At 39.7% G+C, this 20,302-nt stretch overlaps 1 protein-coding gene across 12 annotated transcripts in view; it reads left to right on the top strand.

Moving 5' to 3' along the window:
• Positions 1-7,822: 7,822 nt before the first annotated feature.
• tcf7 (transcription factor 7) overlaps positions 7,823-20,302 on the top strand; it is a 74,174-nt gene continuing 61,694 nt past the window's right edge. For 6 of the 12 annotated variants that reach the window (XM_078266778.1, XM_078266769.1, XM_078266772.1 and 3 more), the window contains exons 1-3: positions 7,824-8,305; positions 8,613-8,682; positions 10,161-10,267. In XM_078266778.1, the coding sequence (XP_078122904.1) occupies positions 8,123-8,305; positions 8,613-8,682; positions 10,161-10,267 (360 nt within the window). In that variant the 5' untranslated portion in view covers positions 7,824-8,122. Of the gene's footprint in view, positions 8,306-8,612; positions 8,683-10,160; positions 10,268-20,302 lie in introns of all 12 variants that reach the window. The other 6 variants (XM_078266777.1, XM_078266768.1, XM_078266766.1 and 3 more) reach the window with 3 other exon arrangements.

The raw sequence follows: 20,302 nt of genomic DNA, 5'->3' as shown, positions 1-20,302 counted from the left end.
TAAAAACAACCATGCTTCACTTATATAAAATGGTGGTAATTGTTATCACCACACAGTGGGTGAAAATGTGCAATGGCAAAAAAAAGTTTCTTTCCATTGAGCCAAGCTGCAGCTTTGTGGTTCATCAGGGTATGAGAGTGTGTAGTGTCGGCTGATTCACATCTAATGTATCAAGCTTTAAATAGCAGGCACGTTGCCTCAACTCAGGGAGATAACACACTTTTCAGCATTTTCTTCTTCGCAAAAGTGTGTGTTTGAGGTGTTCTGTGGTAAGAGGCTGCATGTGTGTGTGTCCTTGTGTATGTCTCATTGTACACATATGCATGTTTCTGTCTAAGTGTGTGTGTGTGTGTGTGTGTGTGTGTGTGTGTGTGTGTGCGTGCGTGCGTGTGTGTGTGTGTGTGTGTGTGTGTGTGTGCGTGTGTGTGTGTGTGTGTGCGTGTGCGTGTGTGTGTGTGCGTGTGCGTGAGCGTGTGTGTGTGTGAGGAGCGAGGAGTGAATGGCTTGGCTCCACATCAAAGGCCCCTGCGAGTCTCTGCATTAACGAGGCCCTTTGTTCCCTGCCTCCCAGATTACAGCACGTCTCTCCCAGTGCTGCCAGTGAGCAGTGTGTGTGTGTGTGTGTGTGCGTGTGTGCGCGTGTGTGCGTGCGTGCATGTGTGTGTGTGTGCGTGTGTGCGCGTGTGTGCGTGCGTGTGTGTGTGTGTGTGTGTGTGCGTGTGTGTGTGTTTGCAGGGCGCAGTGACCTGTAGACCAAAGGCCAAGGTCTGATCCTCCTCCTCAACATCATCTTTCTTATCTAATGTAACCAAAAAGAAAGCAGATCCAAAGAAACTAAAGTTTCTCAGTCAAGTCGATACATTCATTTATTTATGGTGATACACACTTTCATTGTTACTGTTTACTTGTCATGTTTTAATATATAATACCCTATATTATGTAATTCCCCCCTAATTTCTTCATGCCAATTGTTTATTGTCTATTTCTGCTTCCCTATCACAGAAAATGCTCTTGTAGGTACTGTGGCATTTAAGCAACACAACTCAACTATTACTGCATAAAAAGGTTTCTTCATAATAGTAAATGTATGAAATAAAAACAGCAGAAAGCAAACAGTGTTTAGACATTTGTAATTGATAAATGTCTAGCATCTGATGTAACTGTTCCTTATTAAGAACAAGCCTGCTGAATCCTGACTTGGACGTTGGAGGGAAAAAGGGGATATGGGGATTTTAGTTGAGAGATTGTGTATTCAGTAACTGAACACATAAATGCAATCTGTTTATAGATACTTTTGAAAAACAGGATTTGTTTTATGTTTTCTGGATTACTCAGAAACATGTTGGAAAGAAGGTTCAAGTGTCATCTTGCATGCCTTTTCTTTATGACTAAAAAACCATCTTCCTGAACCCTAGCTTCACTTTGATCATTTCTGAGTTGCACAAATATCTTCAGTATAATCAATGGCTTTTGAGTATGAACTAAGTCAGCAGTGAATTTGTAATCTGAGCTTGAAGTAATGAACACTAAAGCAAGGGATCAGCAACCTGCCATGGAATACATTTCAAAAACAATCTTCCAACCTTTATAATTTATTATTTATACTTTTTATTAATCCCCAGTGGGGAAATTACAATTACAATTTACACTCACTGACTGAGCTACTGCCACCCAGCTTTAGAGCTGCCTTCAAACCTGATGCTTCAGCCTGCAAATCACCTCACCTCACCTCAATCGGCTCAGCGACACACTGAGACTAACCTTGCGGTGTGTTTGTGTGTCTGTTCATGGTGACAAGGTGTGACGCAGAAGCGCTCTTCCTTGCTATTTCCAGTCACTATCAGCCCTGTTTTTCATAAGCTGGGGCATGATTTGTTAATGCACGTCTTTAAAAAGTTTGTGAACTGAAGCGGGGGCCTGACTGAAGATGGAGCTGTTCCAACCACAGCTCGCTTGTTCTTTCCTCTGAGCACACAGGGACAAGAGAGCAGGCTGCGTGCAGGCATTTGAAGGGTTTTGTTCCAAACAGAGATATAGACGGTTCAAAACAAAACAAAGGGGGTATCTCCTCTTACACACTTGATGGATAGCCCAGAAGGAAAAAAAGGATGGTACTTTAGAAGACAATCCTTGGAGCAGATTCAGCAAAATCAAGTCCTCAGTTGCCAAAGAAAATAACACAATTTGTGCCTATATTTTTGGCTAAATCTGCCATTCATTTAATGAGCATTTTACATTGGCATTTCTTCATTATAGATGTGTTTGGAATTGAGCCATAGCTTTTATTTTTGTACTACTCGGATGTAGTTGCTCACGATTACATACATTCATTACAATTTAGATTTTGCACTGGACTCAAAGTCACAAATAAAGTGTTTGCATCTTCGTCATCACTCCATCACTGATCCTCTACTGAAGACCAGCGATGTGTTTTCAAAGCTCTTTCCCTCCACTGTTTATGTTTGTTGATTTCACCCCCAAAGCCCTCAGCAGATCTATGATATCAGCTCATAAATGTTTGATAAGGAGCTAACGAAGAGGTAAAGGGACGGCAATCTGCTGATTCAAAAGAGACAGACACATTTAAATCAGCAAACACTCAGCAAACCAGAACTTGAACAACCCTCATTATCCGGCACAAAATATCAAGATTATTTCATATAGGTTTATTTTGCTGAGCCTCCGTTTCCAGTGCTCACGCAGCTACATGAGAGCTGAAACCAGTCTTGGCCACTGAGTGGTTTAACAGGAGAAAGTGCAGGTTGAGTGCCTTGCTCAAGGACATCTTAATGGGAACTGCTGGTGGAAAAGGACCACACTTTTTTCTCCCTGTCTTCTCTTTCACCTTCACACCGATCAGCTCCTTGGTCTCAATGTAACCCTTATTCTTGGTAGTAAGCTGTGTATTTCTACCTCTGTGCGCCACTTCTTATATAAGTGTTTGAAATTCTTAAATGATTCAAAGATTATTCAGCCTCCTACAGACATCAGAACCACCTTCAGGAGCTACGTGGCATCCCGTCAATGTACTGAGTCATCCACTTTGTTCAAATATTTATTTATTTTTTGCGTACACTGTGAGTGAGTTTCTACATTTCAAATACAGGCTGCATCTTAAGACACATCTCAGATAATAAATAAGAGGATATGTAGGACAAAATATCTGGGGAAGGACTTTAAGACGATTGATTATTTTGATAATAAAACCTGGGTCATTCTGCTGCACAAAACCATTTTTTTTTTTTTGCATGCAGATTGATGATAATCTTCATATTAAAAAACAAACATAAATCATAATCTTTAATCTCACTGAAACTAATAGTTGATGTTTGAGTAGATTAGGTTACTGTTTCATAGCAGAAACCTAGACACGAAATAAAACTGTAGAAAAGATTTGTTGAGGTTCCACATTGCCGGCTGGATGCTGCCTTAAAGGACATGGTTTTGATTGCAGGAAAACTACCAATAAAAAGCACACAAGTGGTTCCAGTTAAGAGCTGTTCGCTTGGATGTGGCTTAACCCCAATGAAAGGACATGATTTAATTACTCTGCAGCTTTAATGCGCCTGATGTTTCTTTATAAAGCACAGTATATAATCTATTTTTTAACCAACTGTGAGTCATCTTTTAAACATGTTAAAGAAGGAACGTTTCCCCCCCACCCCCAATGATTGAGCAATGGAAATTGACTCAATGTAATGATCTTCTCATATTGAATGAGTCCTTTACACAATGACAGTGAAGTTGATGTTTGAGTGTTGTGCACTTGAGTGGCATCATTCATTTGCAATGTAAATCATGTTTTACTTTTTAAACAAATGTTTGGGTTTAGGTTAGAGGTTCTCCTGTTTGTGAGGATCCCAACCTTTTTGGCGTGGCCTTTAGGTGATCAAAACATTTTCATTTTTCTTTAATCTTTTTCCGATTGAGATTGTATCAGAATCAGAATCAGAATCAGCTTTATTGACCAGGTTTGCGCAAACAAACAAACAAGGAATTTGACTCTGGTTAATCTTTGCTCTCAAAGTACAACACTCACTTAACATATAAGAATAAAAACAGAATGACAGTAAGAAATATAAAAAACAAATACCATTAAGTATGCAGTATAACAATACAATAGAATTAAAAACTGTACAAAAAATATACAATAATAATTGAAAAGAGGGAAGGAATAGTGCATTATCAGTATGGTCTGAGATTTAAGATTTAAATATAAATATAGTGCAAGGCAGTTCAGTGCAATGGTAATATATTAATAACAATACTGTAATTGTGAGATTGAAAATATACATAAGGTAGATGAGCAGAACAGTGGTGATTGACTTTGTTCAGTGTTATTGATGTATAAACTTCAGATAAATAAAAACATAAACATCGTTGCATCAAACACACTTACTTTATCAGAACAACCACTGCATTTGTCTTCGGATATACCGCTCGTGTGGGTCACAGCAGCGATGCATCCTTTTGTTTTCTGTGTGGGCTGCTTATCTTTTCTATCCGCTCATGTTGCCTTATTTGGCTTTTCCTGCCAACAGATGATGTGTGGATGTCACAACAGTCATAAGAGTTTGAGATAAAAGAGGAGGAGAAAGGATGCTCGTGGTGTGTGTGTGAGTCACAAAAACTTCAGACTGATAAGGCAGGGTGGTGGGAACTTAAAACAGAGAGAGTGAGAGAGACAGAGAGAGAGAGAGAGAGAGAGAGAGAGAGAGAGAGAGAGAGAGAGAGCGACAGATATATAATGAGAGAAAGTGTTTTTAGGTCAGAGTGCCTCAAAGTATTTCAAGAGAGACTGTCTATAGCCTATAGCCTTAGGTGAACCTGTGAACCCATGATGAATGTGCGTAACTATCAGCACAGATATTCATGGGAAACTGTGTTAAGATCAGAGTGCGGGAAACTCACGAGGCAGCGTGGCCCGCGCAGGAGAGGTGCTGTCTCTCTGGAAAAACAGCTGTCTATATTTAATCAAGGCAAATAAACAAGGAGTTTAAACAACTCATTTATAATTTAGATTTGCATACATTACAACCGCTCATTTTAATCTTTTTATTAATATGCATCGACGATATTGTATAAATATGCAGTTTTATGCAAATACCGGGCCCATTTTCTGTTTGTATTTAATTCTGTTTCCCAGCTGTGGATCATCATTTTCATTCAAGGCAACCGACTCAGATTAAGTCAAGTATTAAGTCACAGCATGGGAGTGTATAAATATTTCTCAATTAAAAACTCTGAAGACCATCTATGATACTGTATCAGCATTAAAAATGCATTGGCATTGGGAGGAAAAGAGGGGAAGGCAAGTTACGAGTTTGATAAGACATCAGAACATCAAGTCTACATCTTTGAACTATGTTTTTTTTTTCTTCTTTTCAAATCAAGTAGTTGCAACAGCTAACACTTTTTGCTGTTTTGGAGACTGTTACAAAATCCGGGGAATGTAAAGACCAGTCAAAAACACGCAGTGCATCTGTTATTGATGAGCATGCCGTGCCTTCTGATGTTTTTCACAGAATGTCCTACATTTTGCAGTTTCTTGACTGAGCTTCCAATTTTTTTTGTCGATGCAAATGAGGAGGTTTTGTTCCAAACTGTGAAAAATAACCAAGTGAACAATGTGAAAACAGCCCCCTACAAAAGGACAGTTGGGCTAGGAGTAAAGCTCACAATGCATAATTACTTATCAACTAACTTGTAACAGTAACATTTCATACCAGTATGTTTACATTTTTCTTAGTATGGTACAATCACTAAAAGTATGTTCGTTAATGAGAAAAGGTTGACCTTTAAATCTAGTGCTCATGACAAGACACATGTTTAATGTGAACCAATCACAAGAAAGAGAGGGCAGGGTTTCAGGCACAAGAGGCAGCTGATAGGATCCACTGTCTCCATCATCACAGCCGACAGACAGCTCTCTCTGTGGCAAAACAAGACACAAGTGAAAGTCAAGTTTTTGTGTGTGTGTGTGCGTGTGTGCGTGTGTGTGTGTGTGTGTGTGCGTGTGTGCGTGTGTGTGTGTGTGTGTGTGCGTGTGTGCGTGTGTGTGCGTGTGTGGGTGTGTGTGTGTGTGTGTGTGTGTGTGTGTGTGTGTGTGTGTGTGTGTGTGTGTGTGTGTGTGTGTGTGTGTGTGTGCGTGTGTGTGTGTGTGTGTGTGTGTTTTTGTTAACATAATCAAAGTGTTGTATGTTGTAGCAGTTTTAATATATTTCATGTGTGTGTGGTTATCACATTCCACAGCCAAATTATGATTTCAAAATAGAGGCACTCAAATACAGGAGTTTCTTTTTTTAAATGTATTTTTTATTTGTAGAAACATGGACCGATGCTTTTTATCACAGTGTTCAGTTTGCAATGCCAGTCCCTGTGGACCTTGCAATCTGAGGACGCATTTGAAGTGTAGCTGATGAAAAATAATCTAATCTTTCCACTATTAAAAGTCATGCATCTTTAAGTGATACTGTAGGTTCTGGATAATGTGCATTCATGTGACCAAAACTAAAGTCCAGGTGGAGAAGCATGCAGGGAAACCTGAGTAAAGAGCAACATGGACAATAATGAATTGGCTCCACATTAGAGGAGAAATTCCTCATCCTTATATTTAAATGTAAAAACGAGTTTTAGCTCCTCAGAGTGGAACATCTTTATTTGGAGGGAAAAAAGTAGAGATTCTGTGCAAACTTTGCTTTAGGATTATGGCTGAGCTCCAAAGTAATGAGGTAGTGATCAGCATTACAATATTGTAAATAAGAAATAAATTCAGAGTAAAACAGAATGAGAAAATGACTCTAGGTGCAGCTACTTTGAAGTATTTAGTTTAAGTTTAAGCATTTCTTTAAGTAAAAAAAAATATACAAGTAAAATGTATCAATAGCACAATGTACTTTAAGTAACCCCTGTGAGTGTTATACTATTATTATACTTTTAGATTATTGTCAATGCATACATGTGTATATTGCATTTTACTGTTGTAGTTGGGCGAGGTGGAGCTTGCTTATTTATATATATTGTTGGGAAGTTTAATTGATTTAGGCTTATCATATGCATTTTTATGCAAAATGTACAGGTAAAGACCTATGTTAAAAATATGTGCATTATACTACAATATATAAAATCAACATAGGCTATAGAATAGAAATATAAAATATGTAAAAGCAATATGTACAATATATAACAGTGGAAATAATAATAATGCTGAAAATGGGATATATGATTGTGTTAAAATGAAAGTACAATATAAACAAGAATATTATTTGAAATGTACAGTAGTAGAATGCAGTATTAATGCCAGTTATCCAGAGCATTGCACAGTTGAATTATAGGCTAATTGCAAAGAGTAGCTACTGCTGTTAGATAAATGTAGTGGAGTAGTAAAGTAGGATTACATGGAAATAATCAAGTAAAGTACAAGTACCTCAAATGTGTAGGCCTACTTAAGTACAGTAATTGAGTAAATGCACTGAGTTACTGTCCACCACTGGAAATGAGGAAAGAAAACAAATTATATTTCCTGAAACCGGAACACATAATTCTAATCAGCAGTCCTGACCAAAATATTAAAACTATCAGGATTAACGTTATACCTGCAGCCACTCCATCTACATATCTGCACTGCTGCCCTCAGAGAATATTTGTTTTTACTTTAGTGAAGTTTTGATGGCAAAACGCAGCAGCTGTCTGCAGCCAGGGGAACGTAGATGGCGTGAACCCGCCCCTGAAAGTCATGAATAATGCCTGTTCAGCGGAGCTCAGGGAGGTGATGTCTCTTTAAGAGACTCAGGCTGCCGAAACAATCGTACAACCCCCCCCCAACAAGTCATCGGACTTGTCAATCATCCGGTCGGCGCCCTTTGATGTCGGGACTCTTCGCCTTGTCTTGGGCTCAAATGAGCTGTTTGCTGTTGTAGGGAAACATTAGTCCTCTACCAACCAGCCAGCCGGGGACATCTCAACTTTTTTCTTGCGTGTGGTGGGGGTTCTACACTTTGGAGGCGCCCCAGACTGAGGAGTTTTAACAGACAAAGTCCCTTAATTCTTTTCTTTATTTATACTTTTTTGTTGTTGTTCTTTTTAAGTGTATACTATCGCAAAGGAGGTGGGAGAAGAAGACATGCCTCAGCTCAGCAGCGGCGGCGGGGACGACCTGGGAGCGAATGATGAGATGATAGCGTTTAAAGACGAAGGGGAGCAAGAGGAGAAAATCCAAGAAAACGCGTTCACGGAGAGAGACCTGGCCGACCTCAAGTCCTCTCTGGTGAACGAGTCGGAAATAAATCAAAGTCCGAACGCAGCGGTAGGTGGCATATAGTGTGTGTGTGTGTGAGTGGATATACGTTAACACAGAAAGAGTGTGTGAGAAAGCTTGTTTTATTTTACACGCGGCTGACAGTTAATAGCATTACCCTTAAAAACCGCTATGAATTGCCTTCAGGGCAACAGTAGTAACATCTCACACGCCTTAAAGTTTGATAAGGTTACTTTTGAAGTCACCCTCACTCTCTTTGACACTCTGCAAAAACGTGTGGTTATTTGTCCTCCCCTTTTTCATTACTTTTTGGGGGGGAGTATCTGACCCCGGGTTTGTTGTCGGTCCCTTCCAGGCGGTCAGACGGGGACAGCAGGGCGAACAGAGGGGGTTCCCAGAAAAACAGCGGGTGCATCATGACGGAGGTAAGAAGAAAACATTTACACACTCGCGTGAGTAGCCACTGCTATCTCAAAAACACCTGAGAAGCGATAAAGAACCCCCCCCATTGTGTCAAACTAAGGAGCATTTTGGTCACGAGGACACGTGTTGCAGCATAAAACCCAACTTCAAAGAGTTGTTTTCAGGTGTACACTGCAAAAGATGTCCAACGTGTCTGCAGCTCTATAGTTATACATCTCTAATAGCTGTCACTTTAGTGGGGGAGATTTACTGTGGCCTAGAGATAACCTGCTTTAAATGTCTATCATGACAAGTTATTTAGTGAAACATGGACTCTGGAAGTCTCTTGGCCTTAAATACAGTCATAAGGATCTGATTATTTCACTCTTTAATCAGTTTCTATCAAACATTTTAAGATAATGTCTTCAGATCATAGTACCAGCGTGATCTGCCCTGTGCCCATATATCTAAATACATTTTTATATTCAACCCTTGACATTTTTTGCAGTGTAGTTTTTGCCAGGCTTTGCCAAAAGTGAGGTCAACCAGGGTCCTTGAGAGTTTTTTTTTTTTCTTTCTTTTTCTTAAAGGTTGCCACCCAAAATGAACAGAGCAATTTCGCTTTCCTCCCTAGGATGAGCCACATTTAGAGAATGTATACATGGCAGTTTTAATTATAAGGCGTCACTGTAGGCTGGACTCAAGTTTTATAATTCATTCCAATCATTTCTAAAAGGAAAAATGTTCTCACATTTGTTCCTTTGTGCACAACCTTTTATCTAATGTGGATTTGCGATATAAAATCTAGTGTCTATATGGAAAAAAGTGAAACCCACAGAAAATAACTTTACAGCTCTGAGTAATTCTGATTGATATTTTGTTTTCTGTCACCTTGGTTACGGCCACGTTAAAAGCTCAGCGACGACAACAACAGTAGACAAGTTTAATGTGTCTGTGTTTTCTATAGACCAGGTACAAGCTAGTTAGATCTGACCCACAGAGAGACCACTGATGCTTAATATGGCTGCTGGTGGTGAGAGATAAATTAACACATAGGCTACAGGAGTTCACGCCTCTCCAGCTAGGTGATGCTTCTAATGTTTTTGCTCAAGTATTGTACTCTGCTCACACAATGATTTAACATGTAGTAACTAGAACACTTGTGAATAGTTGACCTACTTTGTATGCACGTTTGTTTTGGAAGTCAGGGTTTTCTTTTTGTTCTGAGGCACACATCTGAATCTTATAGCGGCTTGTTTTCGTTATTTTAATCTTCATAGGGTGCATACATTGTTTCATTTAAGCAACTTTTATATTCATTTAAATCAAATTTCAAATGATACTGATGTACTGTATGTCCTCTCAGAGACCAAACAAAAATTTTGCTCAGAATATAAGAGAAACAATTCCAAAAACTGGCATTGTAAATGGTGGCATTAAAACGTTCTTTTAGTTATTGAGTTTCTAACTCTTGTTTGTTGTTCTTCATGTCCGACCTCAGTGTCAAAGCATCAAGATGGAGGCATGTACAAGACGCCGGCGTATCCAGGGTATCCGTTCCTGATGCTGCCTGACCCCTACCTCCCCAACAGCTCTGTTTCTCCATCTGTAAGTCCACTTCTGTTTTAATTCTCCTGCTGGCTACAGTGCACTGGTCACTGTTGTTCTCCTAATGGTTCTTGTGTCAGTCGCTGAGGGCAATCTGAGGTCCTTCTGTCTCCATCCTACATTGGACTCCAGTGCAAGTTTATGCATTGCAGCTCTTGTGCGTATTCTTTGGTATCAAGTCCAAACATTGAATACATGTTTTTGTGCTTCAGGAGGGAACTTTTGAGTAATATTCAATGTTGGTGGTGATGCTCTTGCCATAGTAGCTCACCACTGCTGAAGCAATAAGAAGAAAGACAGAAACATACGCTCAAGGATGGAAGTCTGGTGGCCGCTGGCTAGTATTTCTTTTTATTTTGGGCTGAAGCAAAGAGATCCTCAGTAGCCAGAAAAACGGTACCAAACAGAGATGGCGTAGACATACTGAACAATAAAGTGCTGGTGATTTTTCTGTTTTTTTTGGATAAAGACATACATATTTCTTCTGGGAATTTGTGCATAATTTGCATTTCGTTTGTTGTGCATCTGGTCTCGCAAATTTGTAATCTTTCACTTACTGTACATCAGCCTAAAAATCAGTGGTGTCTTTCCCTATTAGATGCGATCGGCATACTATGGCCTCAAATATAATATATTTAAGACATTTCACGGCTTACAAATATATATTTTTATCTCTATATATAGATTTGTTAATGGCAACTTCGTGCATAAATCAAATTTTTGGAGGGGTTTGAATTAAAAGTAGGTTACTGTTGGTACTGTATGTCTTTTTTCACTTTATTTTTCCCAAATATTGATAATAGATGGGCTTTTCTGCTGTTATGCTTCTTTTAGATGTAGTTATATGTGATTGAGATATATAATGATGACATTACATATGCCTGTCAATTAAGCCCAAGAAACACTTCCTTCACCCGTTAAAATTGCAAAGCAGAAACAGTTGATTTTATGTCAGTACTTGGACGTGCCTGTAGTTTAATACAGCGTAGGCCGATTAGGTTTAAAAGATGCTGAAATAGCCACCGTCAGATCGCAGCACTGCAAATACATCACAAACTTTACATGTGCTCTGATTTGCCTTTTGAACTGTGTTTTTGCTTCCCGTCTAACTGCCTTATGAAATAAAACGCAACTTAAAACGAAGAGGTTGTTTATGTTTGCGCCTTTGCTGAAGTTGGAATCTGATTGATGTCATCATCGTGAAGCATTTCACATGACGTTTCCCATCTGTTTGTACTGTGCATGAATGACAAGAGGTTTGTTGCTACCCTAATAGCTGTTCAGAGTGTTAAACCGCTAAAACAAACATCAGAACACTCATGGAAGGAGTTCAAGTATGCAGTATCACTCATCCAGCCAGACAGCCCTGAATAATGAATCATAAAATCCCTTCAAGTCACCCATAAGAACCAATATCCATGGATAGGCGGACTAATTGCACCAAACATGAGCGGTTGTGCCTAATTCATTTTTCCCTGTGCTGTGTAATCCTGTTGCCTGAATTAACCCCCTGCTCTTGCAGACAAGACGTTGCTAAACAGCAGAGATGCCTGTTTATGAGATCACATGTACTGTAGGCTGATCTAACATGAGGCACAGTGATTTAGGAATCTGCTGTATTGGTCAAGACCCAGCGGTTGGTCATGGGAGACTTGAAATGGGTCGTTGAAGGGTAAAAAAATAAAGAGACTGTTGACAGGCTTCTAGTAAAAATGTTATGTCTAAAACTATCACAAGCTCTTCACATTTATAAAAAAAAATTGTCAAAGCTCTAGTCTATGGGAAAATAACATTTAATTTCAATGTCATGGCATCTGTGAAAGTTGTTTCTTTGCTCTGCGACAATTCAGTACAGTATAAAGTTAGATAAATTGCTTCAAAGTAAATGTAGGGAACCCTGTTTATGCCCTCGCTTTGACTTTAAATCACTTTTGTACTTAAATTGCATATTTAGCCCCCTATAATTTGACTTTAGGCTGCCAGATTTAAACTTTGTCTGGAAGAAGTTTAGGTAGCACCCATTTTACAGTTGTTTTACAGTGTTATAATTTTTTCTTGAAGAAAAGTCTAGCCAATAGTAGCTCCACTTGTTGGGGTTTTACACGTAAAAGGTGCGGTTGTCAACACATGTACATAACACATCTCCAAGGAAGTCACATTCTCCCTAAGTGTGGTATCCATAACCCTACACTGTGATTGAGAATATCATTTGAATGGACTACTAGTACGAGCGAGCGTATACTATTTCCTCAAACCTCTTCATAGTCATTGTTGCATAACATGGCACATCCGGCATCGTGTTAGACAAACAGTGAGCAAGTGTGATTGTATAAATTGCTCATCATTGTCTCCACTTCTTTCACTGTCTCACAATCTTCTCTTCTCTTTCTCCAACCCTGGAGTGCCAACCGCAAAGCCTCTCAGAGATTGTTTTTGTTGTGCTTGGGATGGGTTGGGGTGGGGGTGGCAAGATAAAGAGCACTTTCTTTCCCCGTGTGTCTTCGAGACTCCACACAATGCTCACTTGTTGCTGCTTCCCTTGTAATTAGCCCGCTGGTTGCGAGGCGGTAGCGGCGCGTCAGGCCCCGTCTACCTGCCACTTGAAAGGGCTGAGCATAGTGGTTTAGAGGGTTTGGGGGGCTGGGGGTGATGATTATGGATGGAAGAGATGGATCGGAAACTATAGGTCTGGGAGACTAACAGAAAAAAGGGCTGTTTGGTGTTTTCTTAGTGTTGTGGTGTTAATGTGGGACATGCAACGCATGTAATGTACGTGTGTGTCCATGTCTGACTGTCGTCCTTCTGTTGGCATTATGACTTTGAGAGTTTCCCTCTTTACTTCTAGTTTCTCCTGGTGTTGGCACTACTAGGAAGTGGAGTAGCCTGTCGATTATGTTTTTGAGTAATCATTTAGTTTGTTAAATGTCAGATAATAGTGATGATTTCCCAGAGCCCAAGGTGAGTCCTTCAGATTGCTTTTGTCTGATGAGCAGTACAAAACTCAAAAAGACTCAATGTAACAATGATGTAAAAAGCAGCAAATACTTACATTCAAGGAGATAGAAGCAGTTGTTCCAGAATTGTTGATGATGTTTCTGTCAATCCATTAATCGAAAAAAGTGTTTCAGCACTAATAGCTAGTTTTACGGGGCCTTCTTGGTCAACTTACCTGTTCAGTGATAAGAACATCTGCTCCCACACTTCAGGCTTATACCTTTATTATATGTCCTGAAGTTTAATAATAATATATAATCTATAACTATAGATTATATTTGGCCAGTCTTGTCCAGATTATCTTTTGAAGTTATCAGCGGAGCAATCACACCGCAGAGAGGTTTTCATTCGCTTTGCAGCTGAAGTAATTAGTTGGTAAATCTATTAATTGTATAAGGGTTTGTCAAAGACAAAGGCCAAACTTTTGTGGTTTCACAAGTGTGAGGATTTGCCGTTTTTATATAATTGTAAGTTCAATGGCTTTGTGTTTCGTACTGTTGGTTGGACAAAGAAGGACATCCGAAGACGTTACCTTTTGACTCTGAGAAAGGATAGTTTTATTATTCAGGAAAATAATTTGTAGATTAATCGATAAGGAAAGTAGTTGCAGCCCTAATTCTGTTGCTAACCGTTCCTTTGGAAACAAGAAAAATCACTCTTTGCAACCAGTTTGTTGAGAAGCAGTGACTGTCTTCTTTAAATCAGTGGGAGGCTGAATGTTGTCAGCATTTACCAGCTAAACTGAACGAACAGACAATAATTTCTCAAAACCTTTTGTGTGTTCCTGTAAACTGCATCAGCTGAATGACTAAAAGTCAGATACTAATTGTAATATTTGTTTGTCTGTATCTTCCCCCTCCCCTCCCCTGGGTACGCCGTGTGGGTTTTTCTCTGGTTGTACAAGACTAATCTAATAATTCCAAGCTTCTTTCAGATTGTTTTATATGTGCTCATTCACATGTTCTTTGAATATATATTTATCCTAGAAAGAAGGTTTGAATAAGCACTTGTCCAAGGACGTTAAACGTTTGTCTCGACGGTTGGGGGGGGGTGTCACATACCATTGTACAGATCAGGAGCTGTTTTATTCTGAAAAGATTATATTTTTTTCATGTTTACCCAAACCTGATTGTCTGACATAGACAAAAAGACAAATAAATCGCACCCCCTTTATTATTATGGTATTACTGTAAACATCTCATGTAAAAAGCTTCTAATCTCTGCTGCTGCAAAGTGTATTCCCGCCTTATCCCATTCAGCGATAATACTCCCTATTACAGCATTTCATGGGACTTTTCACTGTTTTTACATTAATGTAGATATCAGCTGTCCTTTTCAGAGGAAATGGCCAAAGAAGGAGCTTAGTGGGATTCAGAGATATGACTAAACTCCCTCAGCTTGTTGTCTTTGGATAAAGCTTTATCTGCAGCTTGTAAGACAGTGCACATTGTTTGTGTGTGTATGTTTGCTGTTTTAAGTTTATTACACTTAGGTGTGGGTGTGTGTGTGTGTGTGTGTGTGTTTGTATTTGTATCTAGGGTTCATGGTGTGTTTGTGTGCTATTGTTGGCTGTATGGGTTGTGTTCGTTGCCAGAGTTTATGTATGCAGTATGTGTGTTAGACCTTCACTGACTGTGTATATAATACCGTGGATTAGTGTTTTTGAAGGGATCATGACTCTTTTGTCGTCTCGAGGAGCCAATCCCCAGCAGAGGGGACATTGTCAATACAAACTCAGTATGTTCCTCTCCTTCAGCATCCACCAGTCTTTCTCCCAACTCTTTTCTATTTGCCTTTTCTCACCTGTCTATCTCTTTACTTGCCTGTGCTGCCTTCATCATCTTAGCTGGTTCTAAGCTTCTTTTTGCTCTAATTTCTTAACTTTTTCATTTTCTTACTCTGTGAGATACGTTCATGGTACTTGTGATCCATAAAAAGATTTCATAGAAAGTGGACAAAGAATGAGTAAATGGAAGAAGAAATAGCAAAGAAAAGCAGTAAAGTGCTAGGAAAGGAGAGATGAAGAACCGAGTCTAATAGCTCTGCATCACACAGACGTTTGAGTGTCATATGTTGTTGCTGTGTCGTGGTCGGTTTGCATAAATATGAGCTTACTATTAATCTATGACCATGGCTTTCAAATAAAGATATTTGAACTTACACAAATGAGTAAGAGCAGCGTTTCCCCTAAAATGTCTGATATTAGTGGGCGTGGTGTTGGTTATTAACAAAGATGGAGGAAGCACAAATGTGTTTGTAACAGACTGCACTTCTTTATTTAATTAGCTTCCTCTCCCCTGTCTTGCAGTTTCTCAAACTGATTGTTTTACAGAAAAGTGCAAAAACGCACCCATAACCTGGCGTAGACTACTATTAATTAAACGGTGAGTTAACCGTTGGCAGTTAGCTTCCATAACTCAAGCTGCACTTCCTTCAGCTGCTTCACAATAAAAGCCTGCCAATGTTCTACTGGTGTAAGGCTTTTTAATGCGAATCACCACATTGATATTACCTACTGCTGCAGTGGACTTTAGCTATGATAACGCAACAAATGACAGAGAATCAGAAAACAGCAAGGCGTCTGTGTATTAGATAAAAGTAGAAAAAAATAAAAAGCAGAAGTCGCATGCATGATTGTTGCTGGAGATTGTTGGGTTCTTGGTCAAAAGTAGAGGGTGGCTAGCCCACTAAAACAAAAACGGGCTGTAATTGTTTCTGAGGTGGCAAATAACTCACTCGTAAGGAGTGATAGATGGTTATATTTTGGGTATTTAGACTAGATTTTAATCCATAACCTTTTTTTTTTTATAAACCATTATTTAATGAGTTCAGCTTGTCTATCCACTGTTTTAGATTGAAAGAAGCACAACGTCTTTGAATTGAAGTTTAGATCATCTTTAACAAATTTCAATGAAAACCGATTCTGACTGTTAATAGTCATAAAGCTCTCAGTGGAGTAATACAGTTGGTTGTTGGGACTCTTTTCTTAGACGGTCAGCTGTTTGCAGGTCATTGTCTGAAAATTGAGAAGCAATTGAACATTGAGAAGCAATTGAACCTAGCATCTGATATTCGGCTGTGTGACATTTTCTTCACTGTCAGAGATGCCGACAATCTCTCTGTGATGTGGAAGCTGTGGTCACACAAAGACGTCAACAAGCTCCAAAGACAACACGCTGCTCTGAAACACTTTACCGCTCACTGTACCTGGGCACTGACTGTAAAGAGCTTACTGTATTAATTACTTTGGGAAAACGGTACAATGTTTGTTTTAAATGCTGTTGGCCAGTGTGTAAACTTAGTCACTGGAATTTACAAGCTGTGTTTAACAGCGCAGTGTGCAGTGTCATTGTATTGTTTGGGGGAATTTCCTGTTCATTTGACATTTCATTTCCCAGACTAAAATTGAAAGGAAGACTGCTGAGAGACGGGTGACATGTTTGGTAAGGGTAGGGGTGAAACCTTGGCATTTCTAAGACTCTAAAGGCTCAGCTGCAGTGTGTTTTGAAATGCTCAGCTCTCAGCTTTCAAAATGTCCTTCATGGCTTTCTGTAAACCAAACCAGAATTTCCAAATCATGCAAGGAAATAGCAGTTTAATTTATTACCCACTTCAAGTGACAGCTTGTGCACTTTTTGTTTTTTTTTGTTTTGGGGGGGTTGGGGATTTCATGTAGCCTATATGCTTTTTCCTATGCCTCCTCCTCTTCCTCGTATCCATTCAGAAATCAGCTGTTGTTGCTAACAAGCCCCCTCCCCATCCTCTTTTTCTCCTCCTTGTGTCTCCCAAATAATACAAAGTCGATCCTCCAAGATCAAGGGAATGGTTTGTGTGTGTGTGCAAGTCTCTAAGATCTTGCCACTTCCTTGTTTCCTATTGTATTGCAGTGCGGACAGGGGGGTTGTTCAGCCAGCCCCTAGTCCTTTGGTAAACAATGGCAGCAACACGGGCTGAGGCCTCCCTAATCCCCCCTTCATACAGACCCAGGGGCTGGGATGAGCGGCACGGGGGCCTCCCTTCCTCTGACTGGCTACGATAAGGACCCAGCCGCTCAGATTTAAGAGGCCTAAAAGAAAAGCAGCTTTCACTAGAAGGCAGCAAAAGCCCGGGTCGGATGGAAATCTTTCTTCTCCAAATGTCTTTTTTAAGGACTATTTTCTTTTATATGCATATAGATCAACACTTAGGACATTGCAAATAGCATCTATGTTACTTTTCCATCCAAGTGAATACAAGTTTTTAAAAAGCTACTAATGTTGGGTGTTTCCAATGTGCGATGGGAAAGAGGAACTGGCAGCTTCTTAACTTGCCATTGTTGCAATGTATGTAAATGCAAGATTATGGTTGTATAAAGTCTAAGATTATTTAGTGAAATTAGGTTGATGATTTCACAGAAAATCTCCACGATTGCTCTCAGCCAAACAGGCTGTTAAGATTACAAGAGCGAAGGAACGGATTCCTCGTTCACATCACACATAATATTTTGTATTGTTGTCGTTGTTTCATTTTGTATTTATTATGTTACTAAATACAATTATTAGACCCCCATAGGCTTTTAAACCTTAAAAATTGCCCTGCTGAAGTAAGAAGACACACTTTGTACACGGTTGATGGGGTAACATTATGCAGGGTTCTCATTGTCCTTGACAGTGCTAGTTAATTGGAAAGAAATAGAATTTAGAAATCTACGGCGGTTTCCTGACCTGATGAGATCAGGCGTAGGGCTGCAGCGGAGGATAATCTCCGTTGTGAATTCAATTATTTTCTTAATTATTGGTAGTTTGTTTGGTCTTGCCTATTGAACTTATTATCATAAAATGAAGGTTACATGCCAAATCCAACTACCCAGATACAAGGTGACGTCTTCAAATGTCCGTGTTTTGTCTGACCAGCAGTCCAAAACCCAAAGATTTAACGTCACAGATATTAGGGGTGTGCAACAAAATCGATTCACATTCGAATCGCAAATCTTTTCTTAAAATTGTATATCTACTGCAATCACATGGGAAAACTAACTACATTAACATACTGTGAAGCGTTTTTTCAATCGAATCTTAAGCCTAAAAATCAATATCGAATCGTGACATTTTCTGAATCGTTCACCCCTAACAGATATGCATTTAAATATCTGAGTATCTTTTGTGTGCGGTCAAAGATTGTCAGATTTAGGCCCCACGCTGCTTTAAGGAAGTACAGGTTATATGAGTAAGAGATCAAAATTGATGTGGATGAAGACAGATACATAGACAGTAAAGTAGGAGGGCTAGAGAGGTAAAGAGAGCATTATAGAGGAAGGGGAAAGGGAGGGGGCAAGATTAAAATTTAAATGACCAAAAGAACGTCCGCATCGCCCTTTCGGCTTTGAAGTAGCGGGCTGTGAAGGCACCTAAAGAGTAACTGTTCAGAGGACTATTTCATGAGGCGGAAATGTTTAAAAGAATATCAGAAGAAGAGGAAAAAAAAAACCCTTCAGATGGCCCCGAGGTGTTTGTACCTGTAATTATTCATCCACTTATTTCTTTCCGGCGCAGAGGGAAGGTGGGACGGGGAAAAACTGTAGAGCAGTAAAAGACAGGTGTTGGCGAAGGAAGTGTGGGTTTGTTTGATATCCGTCTCTTTTACATACATTCAGACACGTTTTAATACAGTCAAAATCTCATGTGTTGACCCTGTTTGATTACACACACCATCTCTGAGTACAATCTCTGATTAATGGTGATGCCTTGCTGCAGTTGGTATTAAAAAAAACCCAAAGAACAAGAGGTTGACACGGTTGGTAACCTCATGTGGTGTTAGTGCGAGTGTTTCTCTAAATTAAGTCCACATTTCCCATAATTCCTCCCACGCTTCCTGTCGTCAAGATGATGCTAGAGGTCAAACATGTTTTTCCATCTTCCTTTCAGTTATGCTGCCATCAGTCTTTGAAATTAACTCTGAGAGCTTGAGCTCTACTTTAGTGGCCATATTCCTTTTTTTTCATGCATCAAAGTAATCTCCCGTTATGCTGTAAAGCAGTTTGGCGAACCTGGTGTTATGGTGCATGCAGATTAGACAAAATTCAGGCCACCATTTGTGATAACAATTTAAGGGCCCTATCTTGCACCCAGCGCAATTGACTTTGTACACCGACACAGTGGTGTAGTCTATATATTTGTAGTGAGTATGCTGTGATTTTCCCCCTCCCAGCCTCATACTCATACACCCCATACACTAAGCACTGTGACGTTTCCCTATACCAACTGTACACGGACAACTGACGTTTCAGTATTGATGGCGTTTAATTAAAGCCCTGGAAAAACAACACTTGAAGTTGAGAAAAGATGAGACAGATTTTTTGAGAAACGCAACCGAACCCGAACACAACAGGACATCACACAAATGAGCCATTTAATCGACACCCCTACACTGCCACACAAAACCATGACTAATAATTAGCATCATCATACAAGTTTTGTATCTATTAGTAATAACATCTACCATACATAAATACAAGGAAAAATATGACCTTGTTTTACACAACATTTCCATGAATCATGGATGTGTTAATGACATAAATGAGGAAATATTAGAGGATTTCAGGAGATGTGATGTTGAACTGCATGTGCCGATGCCACTTAACCCAAATGCCCCAGCAGCAGCACGGGAGAGGAGAGACAGAAGAGCTGCATCGTCTATAGTGAGGTAGTCTAATGTTAGACCACATTGCAAAAATATCACCATGCATTCATAACCTCGTGATTCAGTGAGAGTGAGCCCAAAACATCGGAAAGTATGTTTTAGTGACATTTCTTTATTTTCATTTTGTCAAACGTCGGTCTCCTCGGCTGTGAACCGCTCCTGGCGTGCGGCCATGGATATATTAAGAGCGTGTGCCTAGCAAATCCGCCATTATAATAGCAATCCGCCATGGAACAAGCGCGCCTGCTTTTAAAGGGAATGTGAGATAACGCTCTGATTGGTTCATTGCACGTCACGCCCAAACCACACCTATGAGTAATGTAGCTCCTTCAGACCAACCCATTTTAGATTTGCGCCCGAGAT

Source organism: Sander vitreus, chromosome 13 (genome assembly GCF_031162955.1).
Source record: "Sander vitreus isolate 19-12246 chromosome 13, sanVit1, whole genome shotgun sequence".
Classification (NCBI taxonomy): domain Eukaryota; kingdom Metazoa; phylum Chordata; class Actinopteri; order Perciformes; family Percidae; genus Sander; species Sander vitreus.
Note: the sequence above shows the minus strand (reverse complement) of the source record. Positions and strands in the feature narration are given on the sequence as shown.